We start from the raw sequence: 11,197 nt of genomic DNA on the forward strand, positions 1-11,197 counted from the left end.
ATATAGCCTGTGGCTGCGTGTGAAATCGCATACTCTCTTGAGTAGTTATTTCTTTTGAATAAGTAATTAATTCACAACCTTTAAAAAAGTATGTTCTATATAGTATGAATGTGTGTAGTATGAATGTAATCCGAATGTACTACATTGGCTATGCTGTCATTATCATGTGACCTACCAGCGTCAGTTGCATCTCTTCACTGGCATTCACAAATCCTCTCCCCTGGCCTCATGGGAAAGTGTCCATTATATGCAAACTTCAGAATCTCGCCGGAAGTAATAGTACATCCAGGTACTTCCACTCTACTCATAGTTATTTTGTCACATACTTTTTTTACCTACTTTATAGTAGGGAAGTATGCGATTTCGGATGTCTATCCCTCACAGCCTCACTTTCAGTCCTGTTAAAAATAAAGATGGGCGCTGCTGTGAATAAGGTCTATGGATGACACTTTCCCTTGTTTTGAGTTGCCGTATCATTTATAGGCTGTTATAAACAGACAGATTTCAGTGTGTGTTTGTTTATATGCACAAAAAGCTGTATGTTATATGCACAAAAAGCTGTCTGCCCCCCCCCCCCCCACCCCCACCCCCTAAAATCCTTCAAATGTACACTCTTAGGCAAACAATTTGTCTGTTTCTCCTCAGATGAACACTCATTTGTCACATTTCACAATTAGCTGCAGGCATGGCATTTAGCACATTGCGTTGTGATTAGAATAACTTATTGTGCTTGTCCTCCACAGCATCTGCACACATGACTGCTGAATATTAGCATGCCCTTAGCATATTAGCATTATCTGTCACTTCATCAGTTTACTCTGATGCTGAATACATTTTATGGAAACTATATTTGTGCTGTGATTTGTGTGTGGCTGTCATCCAATATTCATCCCAACCATTTATTTATGTCACTTCCTTTATGGTGCATTAATTTTGCGCGCAAGACAGTTTACTTGGGGATCTTGGGTAGGCTGGTTGATGGCTTGGAATAATTATATATATTTTTTTTTGAAGGGACACAGAGTAGACAGTCAAACTCACAGTTACATAGTAGACTAAAAACAAAAGCGCATACCCAGAGGGCTGTAGAGTCAAATCCTGTAAAATGACAGTTACAGTGTAAACCAAATGTAAGACCTTGGCATTTGACCCCAATTTTCTCCAGGGGTAATGTCGTAGCAGACCCTTTGGTTTGACCTTAGAGCTAACAACACTCCCTGTGAACATCTATTTGTGGCTTTGAGACGCTGAGTAAACTTACTGTCGCAAATAGTAGCAAGTTGTCACAAATACAGTGTTAGAAATTACTAATGAGTAAATGATCAAGTCCAGCTGATGCATTTTTACACTGTCATATGTTGATCCCTTAACACCTTTCAGTTCAATTTAGGTTCAGTCTTGCATGAGTCTAGATGGTTTTTGTCTTGTTTTTTTGCAACGGATAAACCTGTTAAACTGATTTTCTTTCTTCATACATTTCGATGTTTGTAAGGTGTACAAGTCAGTCACATTGTCTCTAGAAGTGGAGGGATTGTGTCTAGTTCATAAAATAAGAAATACATTGTATTTTATCACGAATATTTTTTTATTGCTGAAACAATATGAAAAAAGTAATTGCATTCTTGTTTTCTATCAGAACAACAGTGGTGATGTTATCACACTTCTCACATTGTGAGCATCATAAAACCTGCTTTCTTTCCCCCTCTCTTGCAAAGCCACAGGCAGAATTTAATTTATGTGGAAGATTGAGATGGCTCATTCTTCTTTGTCAAAGTCAATATGCTGCATCAAATGGTTTGACTGATGTGCTGCACCGTAATAATTAAGACAAAGAGGGGACATAGTGAATTTTTGCCTCGAACTAATGATTTTCTCAAGCGTGCGTGCTGCCTGATGCCTCGGGAAGATGTTTGCCATTGTGTCTTTTCAGGTAGATTTGAGATTGTATTTACTTGAAGGATTTTCTATATGTTTTCAAAAAGAGGTAGATTAAATGTAAAGTTCTGAGTAGAGAGGCAGAGTCATATTTTCACATTGCCTCTAAGCTTAAGTTACCCTATTTTAATGTGGCTGGAAATCGCTGTCCATGGTGCTGAAGCAACCAGGCTGAAGCTTTGCTTGAGTGGAATAGCACAAATGCAGCATACATGTTACTTCTAAAATATTGCAATGTGATTTGTAATTCTGCAGTACATTGCATAGACTATTTTTAGAGCAGGCTGTGCCTAATGGCCCCCTCTGTTGGTGGTGTTAGAAATTCAAACTTTACCAGCACAAAGTTTATTTTTGTATATTTTATTTACTATAGCAAGGGAAACGATTTTGGTTAGATTGTGTATCAATATTCAGGACCAGATCCAACCTGGTATTGACAAAATTCATGAAGTTCTGCAATTCACTTAGAAACATCAGGTGATCCCTTGTGTATGCTGTCTCCATATGCTGTGCTGCAGTTGCCTTTGGCATAAGCGTACCCCCAGCCCACCCCCATCTGTCGGCCTTTCGTTCCCATCAAGTATAGCAGCATTCAACAATAAATAAACAACTTCAAAGAAATGCATGCCTATTCAATATGAATTTATTCCAAGAAAAAAAAAAAAAAGATCATAATCATAAGTCTGTCTTGTTTAACTTATTCGGGATAAATGATTCTTAGAGAACAGCATCAGAATGAATGATTCTAATGAAGCACAGTGAACATACGAATTTATAATAATTAGTATAATTAAATAACAACAAAATCATTAACTAATACAGTGTATATGCTGCACTACTAAAAAGTTACACTACTAAAAAGTTACACTTTTTAGTACTTTTTAGACTCCAGAAAGTTAAAATTCGTTAAAATGTTTGGTATTTTTTTGATTCAGGGTCTAATTTTCACTACTAACTATTAACTATGACTTTTGCCTCAATCAACTCTTTATTACTGCCTTTTAACAGTTAATAAGGTAGTTGTTACATTGAGATATTGTATAGAATTAAAGGATGTATGGTCATGCAGAATAAGCTATTAATAACATTATGTGCTTTGTAAGTGAAACAGCCAATATTCTAGTCATGCATGTTAATAAGCAACGAATTAATAGTGAGAACTGAACCCTAAAGTGTTCGGAATTTTTCAGGAGAAAAAAAAAGAAGTTAATGAACATGTATAGACAAAGCACAGCGTCTCACACACACACAAATAATGTGTAACACTTTACAATAAGTTTTCATTAGTTAACTTAACATTAACAAATTTAGTTAACATAAACAAAAAAAAATAACAATACTTCTACAGCATTTGTAAAGTTAATTTCAAAACTTAATACATTATTAAAAAACAAAAGTTGTATTTGTTAACATTGTTATAGTGCACTCTGTACTAACATGAACAAACAATGATAAGCTGGATTTTATTACACTAACAAAGATGAATAAATACTGTAACAAATCTATTGCTCATTGTTCGTTCATGTTAGTTAATACATTAACTAATGTTAACATTTGAGATATTGTGAAGTGTTAACAAAGAATGCAATAAATATTAACTAGATTACTTTCAATGCAAAATAAAAGACCATAATGTGTGCATATATCTTAACAAAAATTATATAAATAATGTGATGCATAACATGTCATGAAATGCATTACTTCTGTGACTTCTTCATTTCAAAGGTAAAACAAATAAAATAAACAAAACTGTATTTTATTATAGTTATAGAAGTAGCCAAAATTGTCACACTTTAGATTAGGGCTATAACTATATAGTTATAGTTAAATAATTAGCAAGATAGTTGTTACGTTTAAGGATTTGGTATAGGATTAGGGATGTAGAATAGGCTAATGTCATGCAGAATAATGCATTAATATGTGCTTTATGCATGCTAATAAGCTACTAGTTAATAGTGAGAGTTGGACTAGAGTGTTACCGCCAAAATAATGTCACCAGAATAGCTAGAGTTTCACGGGGTTATTGAGTTGAACTTACGAACACAAAAGAAGCAGAGCTACAGCTCAACAGCTCAAACCTAAGAATCCCTCACCTCTTTACTCTGAGAGCTCGTATTTGGTGTAAAGACTGCTGCTACACTGTGCTGTCCCACACTTCGAAAAGCATCGCCCGGCTGCGAGGATGTTTTCATATTAATGCGCATCACACGTGGTTTAAAACCGCAATATCTAAAAGCTGAGGGCATTGAGAAGTCGCCTAAGGAGGAAAGAGGGAATAAATCCGTAAACCTTCAGTAGGTGGTACGCGCGCGAGGGTTTTAATGAAGAGCACGAGACGATTTCAAATTTGATCTCGAGCGCATTGCCACAGATAAAAACGCAGCGCTCGTCGTTGTTCAGCAATTATCGTACTCGGAAACGTTGCCCTTGCGTGTCTTCAACAAAGGAGAGGGGATTGCCGAACAACATATATGTCTCAACATGCAAATAACCCTCTACTGTAAGTCCTTTTCATAGTATTGCTTTCGCTCGTTGCGTCTCGCGGGAATGATAAAAGCAGGCTCGTGCAGTTTTGTCTTAGCGATAGTGGCTGTTACAGAAATGTCTCAATTATTGATAATCTATGCTTATTCTATAGAGTGTTCAGTTAATGTTTGCTTAATTGTCTATGTCAGTTAAGCGATAGCTAGTGTTGCTCACGAGCCTGATATTATTGCGCGTAATAAAACACTATGTTGCTTCGTTTCATTTAGGAGTGTTTGTTTATATGACGCGGCGACTCTGTCTTCCTCACAGGTGAAAGTTTGTCGTCTTCTGCGAGGAGGGATACGGAGCTTGAGTCCACAAACGGCATACTCGCGTATATCTAGCGCTGGATTGTGTCTCATTTGCGTCTTCAAAATGAAGAGAAGGCAAAAGCGCGTTCTGCAGATGGCATTTCTATTCATGGTGGCTTTAATTTTTCTGCCAAACGTCGGCCTTTGGTCAATGTACAGAGAGAAGAACCTTATGAAGTCGCATGAGCCTGGAGAACAGGTGAGCACACACCTTTGATATCTATGTGTCTCTAGCATTTATAGGGTAAGTTATTATTGTCAATCAGTCTGGTGCATGCAGCATAACCTCTGTAAATAACAAGTCTAGATAAGCCATAGCTCACCTGGACTAGTACTGTACTGAAACACATTCTTTATAAAAGAAACAACAACAACTTATTCTTCATGCCAGAAAAAAAGTTAATGCCAGACTATAGCTATCTTTACTTTCAAAATCACTGGAAATGCCGCAAGTCAATAGGCTTTTCTCTCTTTGAATAAATGTTAAAAAGTGTTAACATTTTCATAATTTATTTATTAAACACAGCATCAATTCATTGAAAGGGCTTTCAGGATTAATTATACCTCACGTTAGTTTGTCTGTTTGCAAAATAATTTATTATACGCATTATTTAAAGAGTTAGAAAATGTTCTACATTATTATGTTTGGCCAATTATATAGTGTTGGTAATGTTTATCATCCTCACTTTAATCAAAATTGTTAGTTACCAATCTAAGGTTTTGGGAAATGTGTCTTTTGACATCCCATCTTCTCTAACTAACAGTACTCTAATTAAACTTTTAGAATACAAAAACACATCTTTATGCGCCTTGTTCAGTTGTTAATGAATAGTTAACATGCCATTATTGTGTGTTTGCCTCCCACAAGATTATGCATTTAGGAGTACTTAAGAAGTCAGCAGTTTTGCCTTGGGGGAAACATAAATCACCAGTCAAAAAAAAAAAAAAAAACATTTCCATGCAAGGCGTGCAGAAATGAAAAGGATGAAGCTCTATCTAATGCTAATATTGAATATTTATTGTTGATCTCTGCTAATGCTCTCAAAGAGACGGAGAGAACAATTCAACCTACTGAATGTTTTATCTTCAAGAGATTTGGGATTATAGCATCATTTTCATAGGTTGAATTCCTTAATCACGTTTAGCTCTGAGAGAACAACATTCATAAGCTCATTTGCTCTGCAACTGGCTGCTGCTTGTGATGAGAGTGCAATCAGTGATTCTCTTAGCCAGATGCCATTGTGACATATTTAGTCCCCTAAAAGCATCTTGCATGTGGAAAATCACTTGGGCTGGGTTGGCTGCACTCACTTACGTACATCACTACTAGATGACATTCATCTCAGCATTAGCGTTCCCGTCTACTGAATTCCCTCTCTCCACGTATGTGTGTACCCCTCAACCGGCTGCCGAGGGGTGCTGTTGGTTCATTTGATTCCACCCTTGGGTACCTGGTTGCTTTTGGTTTCTGCAACTCTGATGTAGTTCTAGCGCTCAAGGGAAAATGCTGAGTCTGTTTATTGCGTCTTGTAATTGCTCATTTCTCATTTGTTTTGCCGGAGTTGCATGACTTTAGCCTTGGGCGAGCACAACTGCACAAATCCAGTCTCTTCATTAAAATTAAACCAGTGAGCAGGCACCACGATATTGACAGGGCCAAAAATATCAGAGCACCTAATGCAGGGTGCTGTCCTTTCGCTCTCTGCTGACCTCCCCTTTCCGATTTCCTCAAATAGGCATTCTCCATGCAAAACAACCTCGCTTGGCTCTGAGTGTGGGAACTTCGTAGGTGTGACAGGTGGGCCGTTGCGCAGAAGCTTGGTGAAACAATCTACAAGTGCCTCAGATAGTGGACTCAATATGTAGACTCTGTCGTCTGAATATTTATTGCCATCTAATGAAGTAAATCAGGCGGACTATTGATTCCTCAGCAGTTTTTTAAGAGAATATGATTAGTGGAATGAGAGTGTATTCCATTAGAAAAAAAAAGGATGGGGAGGGCAGCGCAGGGATGAGAGCAGTCTGGAATCAGACTCTCAATCCCCTCATGTCACACACTCTCCGGACTCAAAAGAAGCTTGAGTTTACCAGCTCAATAGAAAGATCCCAGCGCCTGTTATTGTGTACCTGTCAGAGCGGGAGAGATAATTGACAGCAGAGATATTGTGTGAATAAGCCCCCAAGAATCCCGGTGAATAAACCCACCTTGTGTGTCCCTTTTTATTATCCGATAGCAATTACCCATGATTGAATCAGCCCTCGAATCCCAAAAAATCCTCCCTCAGTGATGTTAACCGAGGTTTAACAAAATAGCGACGGGAAGCGTAGACTCAATGCACCGGCTCCCTTTCTTCTGGGAAGACGTGCGTTGAGCTCTGTCCCTCCTTCCCCGTCAAAATCTCGGCTTTCTGTCCTTTGGGAGACAATCATGTTGAATTAGCTGTGGCGGCCCACTCCTGGCGCGGGTAAACAGCATCTGTGTACTTCGGTGGGTGGTGCGCACAGCGCCAGTGCTACGAGATGGATGTGTGCTGATAAGCGTGTGTCAGGACTGATAACCTTCCCTCAGCTCTTAACAAGAGCCCTCCGTTGAGCATGACATTGCCCACGAGCATTATGAAGAGAGTGTCTATGCAATTCTATCTCGACGCGCTACTGCTCGTCGGTGTGTTGACAACGGCGTGCGGGCAACACTGTCACCGATAGCACGGTGGATAACGAGAGCTTCGCCGTTGTTAACTACCTGGGGTGGAAGCACAACAGAGGTGGAGGGCAAGGTGACCTCAGAATCTTTAAGCTTTCCAGTTTTTTAAGCCGACCATGTTTATGTCATTCTAGACGTAGGGATATTATTGTCGCTTTCCATTTGCCAGCAAAGTGACAAGGGGAAGAGAGATGTAGTAATTGCAATTACCCTCAGTGTCATACTGGAGAGATACATTATGGTAATGTACACGTCAAGCTGACAGTGAGAGGATGGGTGAGGAGTGCACAAGATGATCTGAACTGAATTGTGGTCTGGGGACACTGAAGGATCAAACAAAATAGTATTGTAGAGAGGCTTGGATAACCAAAGTATGGAGATCGTATAGTTCTCGGATAGTTTGCAGTTCTTGTCAGGACGCATTGAGAGGATTCCGCAATAAGCAGAACCATTCGGTGTGATGGGAGGGCAAGGTTCAATTTGGAAATGGAATGGATTTGATGATATCCAAGTTAATACTGACCATGTTGGCTCGAAAAAGGACAGGTGTTTTTCTCCTCATCATTTCCATTGCACAGAATATAAATTAAATTGTGCTGTGTTAAGGGACGGGGTCAGCCAAGTGATCAGTCAGATATGATGTAATTGAATATTCCACCTTGCAGTGATAGTGTCCGTTCCTCAAATCTCATACAACATATATTCTCTCTCCACGATCCCATGGCATTCTGTTATCGAAAGTCATCAGCGTCACATTGTCTTCCTGTAATTGCGTTCTTCCCAGGAAAAAGGGTAAAGATAATTGGATTTCTGCCTGACTATTTTTTCTTTGGTTTATGTAGAACAGCATCACAACATGTGAAACAGTGTTGTAGTCCTCAAGTCTGATTCCAAGACAACCTTTTCAGGAGCATTTGGACTCTAAAAAGCTGGTCTCGACTATTCATAGAAAATATGGTTTTGGACTCGGACTTGAGAGCGAGTCCGGCTTGTCCTTGTACTTCATCACTAAGGCAAAAACCCACCTTCCTTCATACACTCACTTTGATTTCATGTTAAACATTCTGCTCTCCGTCATTACCACCTGCAGTCGCACTTGATGGCCCATGCCCTTAATATGAACAGCAGCGTGACCCTCTCGAGAAAGAGACAATTTAAACTTGATTACTCTGATGTGCCTCATGAGGTGAGGATGGAGCAATGTCTCGGGCTGTTCGCCGTGGCTCCCAAGAGTAATGCGCATTTCATATTGAGCGGCGGCCATATAGCAGAGCAGGGTAATATAAAACCACTTACTCTCAGGCTCACAAAACAAAGGGACACGGACCTTTCCAGTCTTGTGTGTTTGGCACCTCCATTAAGATAATAACACTATTACAAGAGATTGAAAGCCTCTGAAGGGCTCTTACTTTCTCTCTTGGTCTTTAGCCATGAGAGTGACACACACACACACACACACACACACACACACACACACACACACACACACACACACACACACACACACACACACACACACACACACACACACGCGCGCTTATAATGACCATGCACGTGATTGTTCAGTGAGTACTGATTAGAATGAATTGAATTAATGTACAATTCCATAGTTTATGGCTGTTTCTGCTCTTAAATGGGCCTTGTTTGTCCTTGATGGTGAGTAGTTTTGAAAAATATATAATATATATAGTTATTAGCATTATCTAATCCACATTATATTCATGACTATGCTGTCCAATTTGTCCAAGCATATTTATCGTAGGAAGCAGCAAAACAAGAACAGTCGTTGTATTACAGTAATTAATCCTTAAAATACTACAGTACCTATGTGTGCAGCACATACTTTAAATGAGAACCTATAGCTCATACTGATCAGACCAAAGAGGTCTTTGTATTTACTGCATGTGAAATATTCAAAAACAAATTGTAATAAATAATGATATCATTAAATCTATCTTTCACGCAGACTAAGTAGCCATAGTTCACAAAAATAAGCATCCACACTAAACATAGGCATCTGGATGGTAGTAAATGAGTAATAGTATTAGTATTATTTATGTTTCATTATGTATGTCAATGCTTTTGTACATTATGTTAGTGTCTGTATGCAGCAGTGTGTTAATCTTCTCTTTGTCCCGAGGTGATCTGAAAGCTCTTTGCGTTGAATTATGGCCGTTTGAACTGGCAGATTTCACTGACTCCTCCACCCGAGTGATTGTTATCTAGGAAAAGTGAGGTCTGTTATATTTTATGGCTCCTCTCTGAGCATGTAGAGATTTATGGCATTAAAATCCGCAGTGTAAGGTGATATTTGTCTTTGGCAAAAAAATACAGTAAAATTGGGCGGCCAGTTTAATGGTGTAGCCCAGTAAAGGATGTTATCATCAGACCTGAGGGATAGTGGGTGGTTATGCGAAATGTGTGGCGAATGCACAATTTAGAATCACCTTCTGATGATTTATTTGAGCCATATATTTGCTGACCAGAGAATTAATGTTTAAGACTTGCTGGCATGCATTGTAATCAATTTCCCTAATTATGGGAAACTATGGGGAACAAAACTATTGAATAAGTTTTGATGAGCTACAGAAATTCAGAGCATTGTTTTCCATTCATCTTTGGCAGGGAAATGTGCCATTTGGCTACAGCTCGTGTTTAAAACAGAAAGCAGTCAGTTACATGTACAGATGGAATATTATAAAAGCTTTTCATAACCTCAACGTTGAAGTTGGATTCAAGGTTATGTCATTTTTTAAATGATTTGTGTGCCTGCTGTTTATTCATCATTCAAGCCCCGGCCCCTCTCTCAAGGATAAGGTGGAAAAGGTCATGTGAAGCAATCCAGTTTTTCTATTGTTAGAAGTGATGATTTACAATCAATCTCATCTTGTGTATTTAATCGACTTACATGCTCTCTTGAGCTTTCATTTTTGTGGAGTAATCATATCACTCCTATGTTTTCTCACCTCATAATAACATTGAGTTCAATTGATTCTCAACTTAAGTGGCTCACACTGTCTCAGTAAAATAAAAAAAATATTCACTAACTAAAACGGACTGTTACAACTGTTATTGTGTATTTGTCAATATAAATTTATTTTGCATATGCAAACTTAAAACAATGTTGAGTAAGTTTATAATATAATATAATATAATATAATATAACATAATATAATAACCCTTCTGATTGCAAGTAACTGTTAAAAAAACAAGTGCAATAAAATGGAACTGTGGAGAGTTTAATCCACAGTGGATCGGTGGGAAACGGTTCAGTTTTTCTCTGAGTATTGGTATTTCCAGATCATATTTCAACAGCGAGAGACTATTTAAAAATAATTTTATTACTCCAGTGAATATTTTACCTTCTTACCATTTCAAATGAACTTGATTGGTATCTTTTAATATTGCGGGAAATCCTCCAGGCTTGTTCGAGGGTCTCAAAAATACATTTTCAAATTAATTTATTCTCCTTTAAAAATGAACTCATTTTACTCTCTGCCTTTGTCTCTATCCCCCTCTCCCTTTAATTTATTGGCACAGACCGAGAAAAAAGAGAAAAAGTCAGCTGGGCCTACTAACAAGAAAGACCTTGATGCTTATTAGGATATTTTTTAGTCATTTTGAAACATTATCCAATTTAATTAACGCCCCACAGAACATCTTTGATCTCTTAATGGGGAAAATAGGCACTGACTATGATGAATGTTTGCTAGGTGATGTC

The 11,197-nt window shown here is 38.3% G+C and overlaps 1 protein-coding gene across 2 annotated transcripts in view; it reads left to right on the top strand.

The window, feature by feature from the left end:
• Window positions 1-4,086: 4,086 nt before the first annotated feature.
• Window positions 4,087-11,197, top strand: part of galntl6 (polypeptide N-acetylgalactosaminyltransferase like 6) — a 191,953-nt gene continuing 184,842 nt past the window's right edge. For both annotated transcript variants that reach the window (XM_079615792.1, XM_079615794.1), the window contains exons 1-2: window positions 4,087-4,435; window positions 4,732-4,971. In XM_079615792.1, coding sequence (XP_079471918.1) covers window positions 4,837-4,971 — 135 coding nt within the window. In that variant the 5' untranslated portion in view covers window positions 4,087-4,435; window positions 4,732-4,836. The remainder of the gene's footprint in view (window positions 4,436-4,731; window positions 4,972-11,197) is intronic.

The sequence above is a fragment of the Phoxinus phoxinus genome, assembly GCF_949152265.1.
Source record: "Phoxinus phoxinus genome assembly, chromosome: 6".
In the NCBI taxonomy this organism is placed as follows: domain Eukaryota; kingdom Metazoa; phylum Chordata; class Actinopteri; order Cypriniformes; family Leuciscidae; genus Phoxinus; species Phoxinus phoxinus.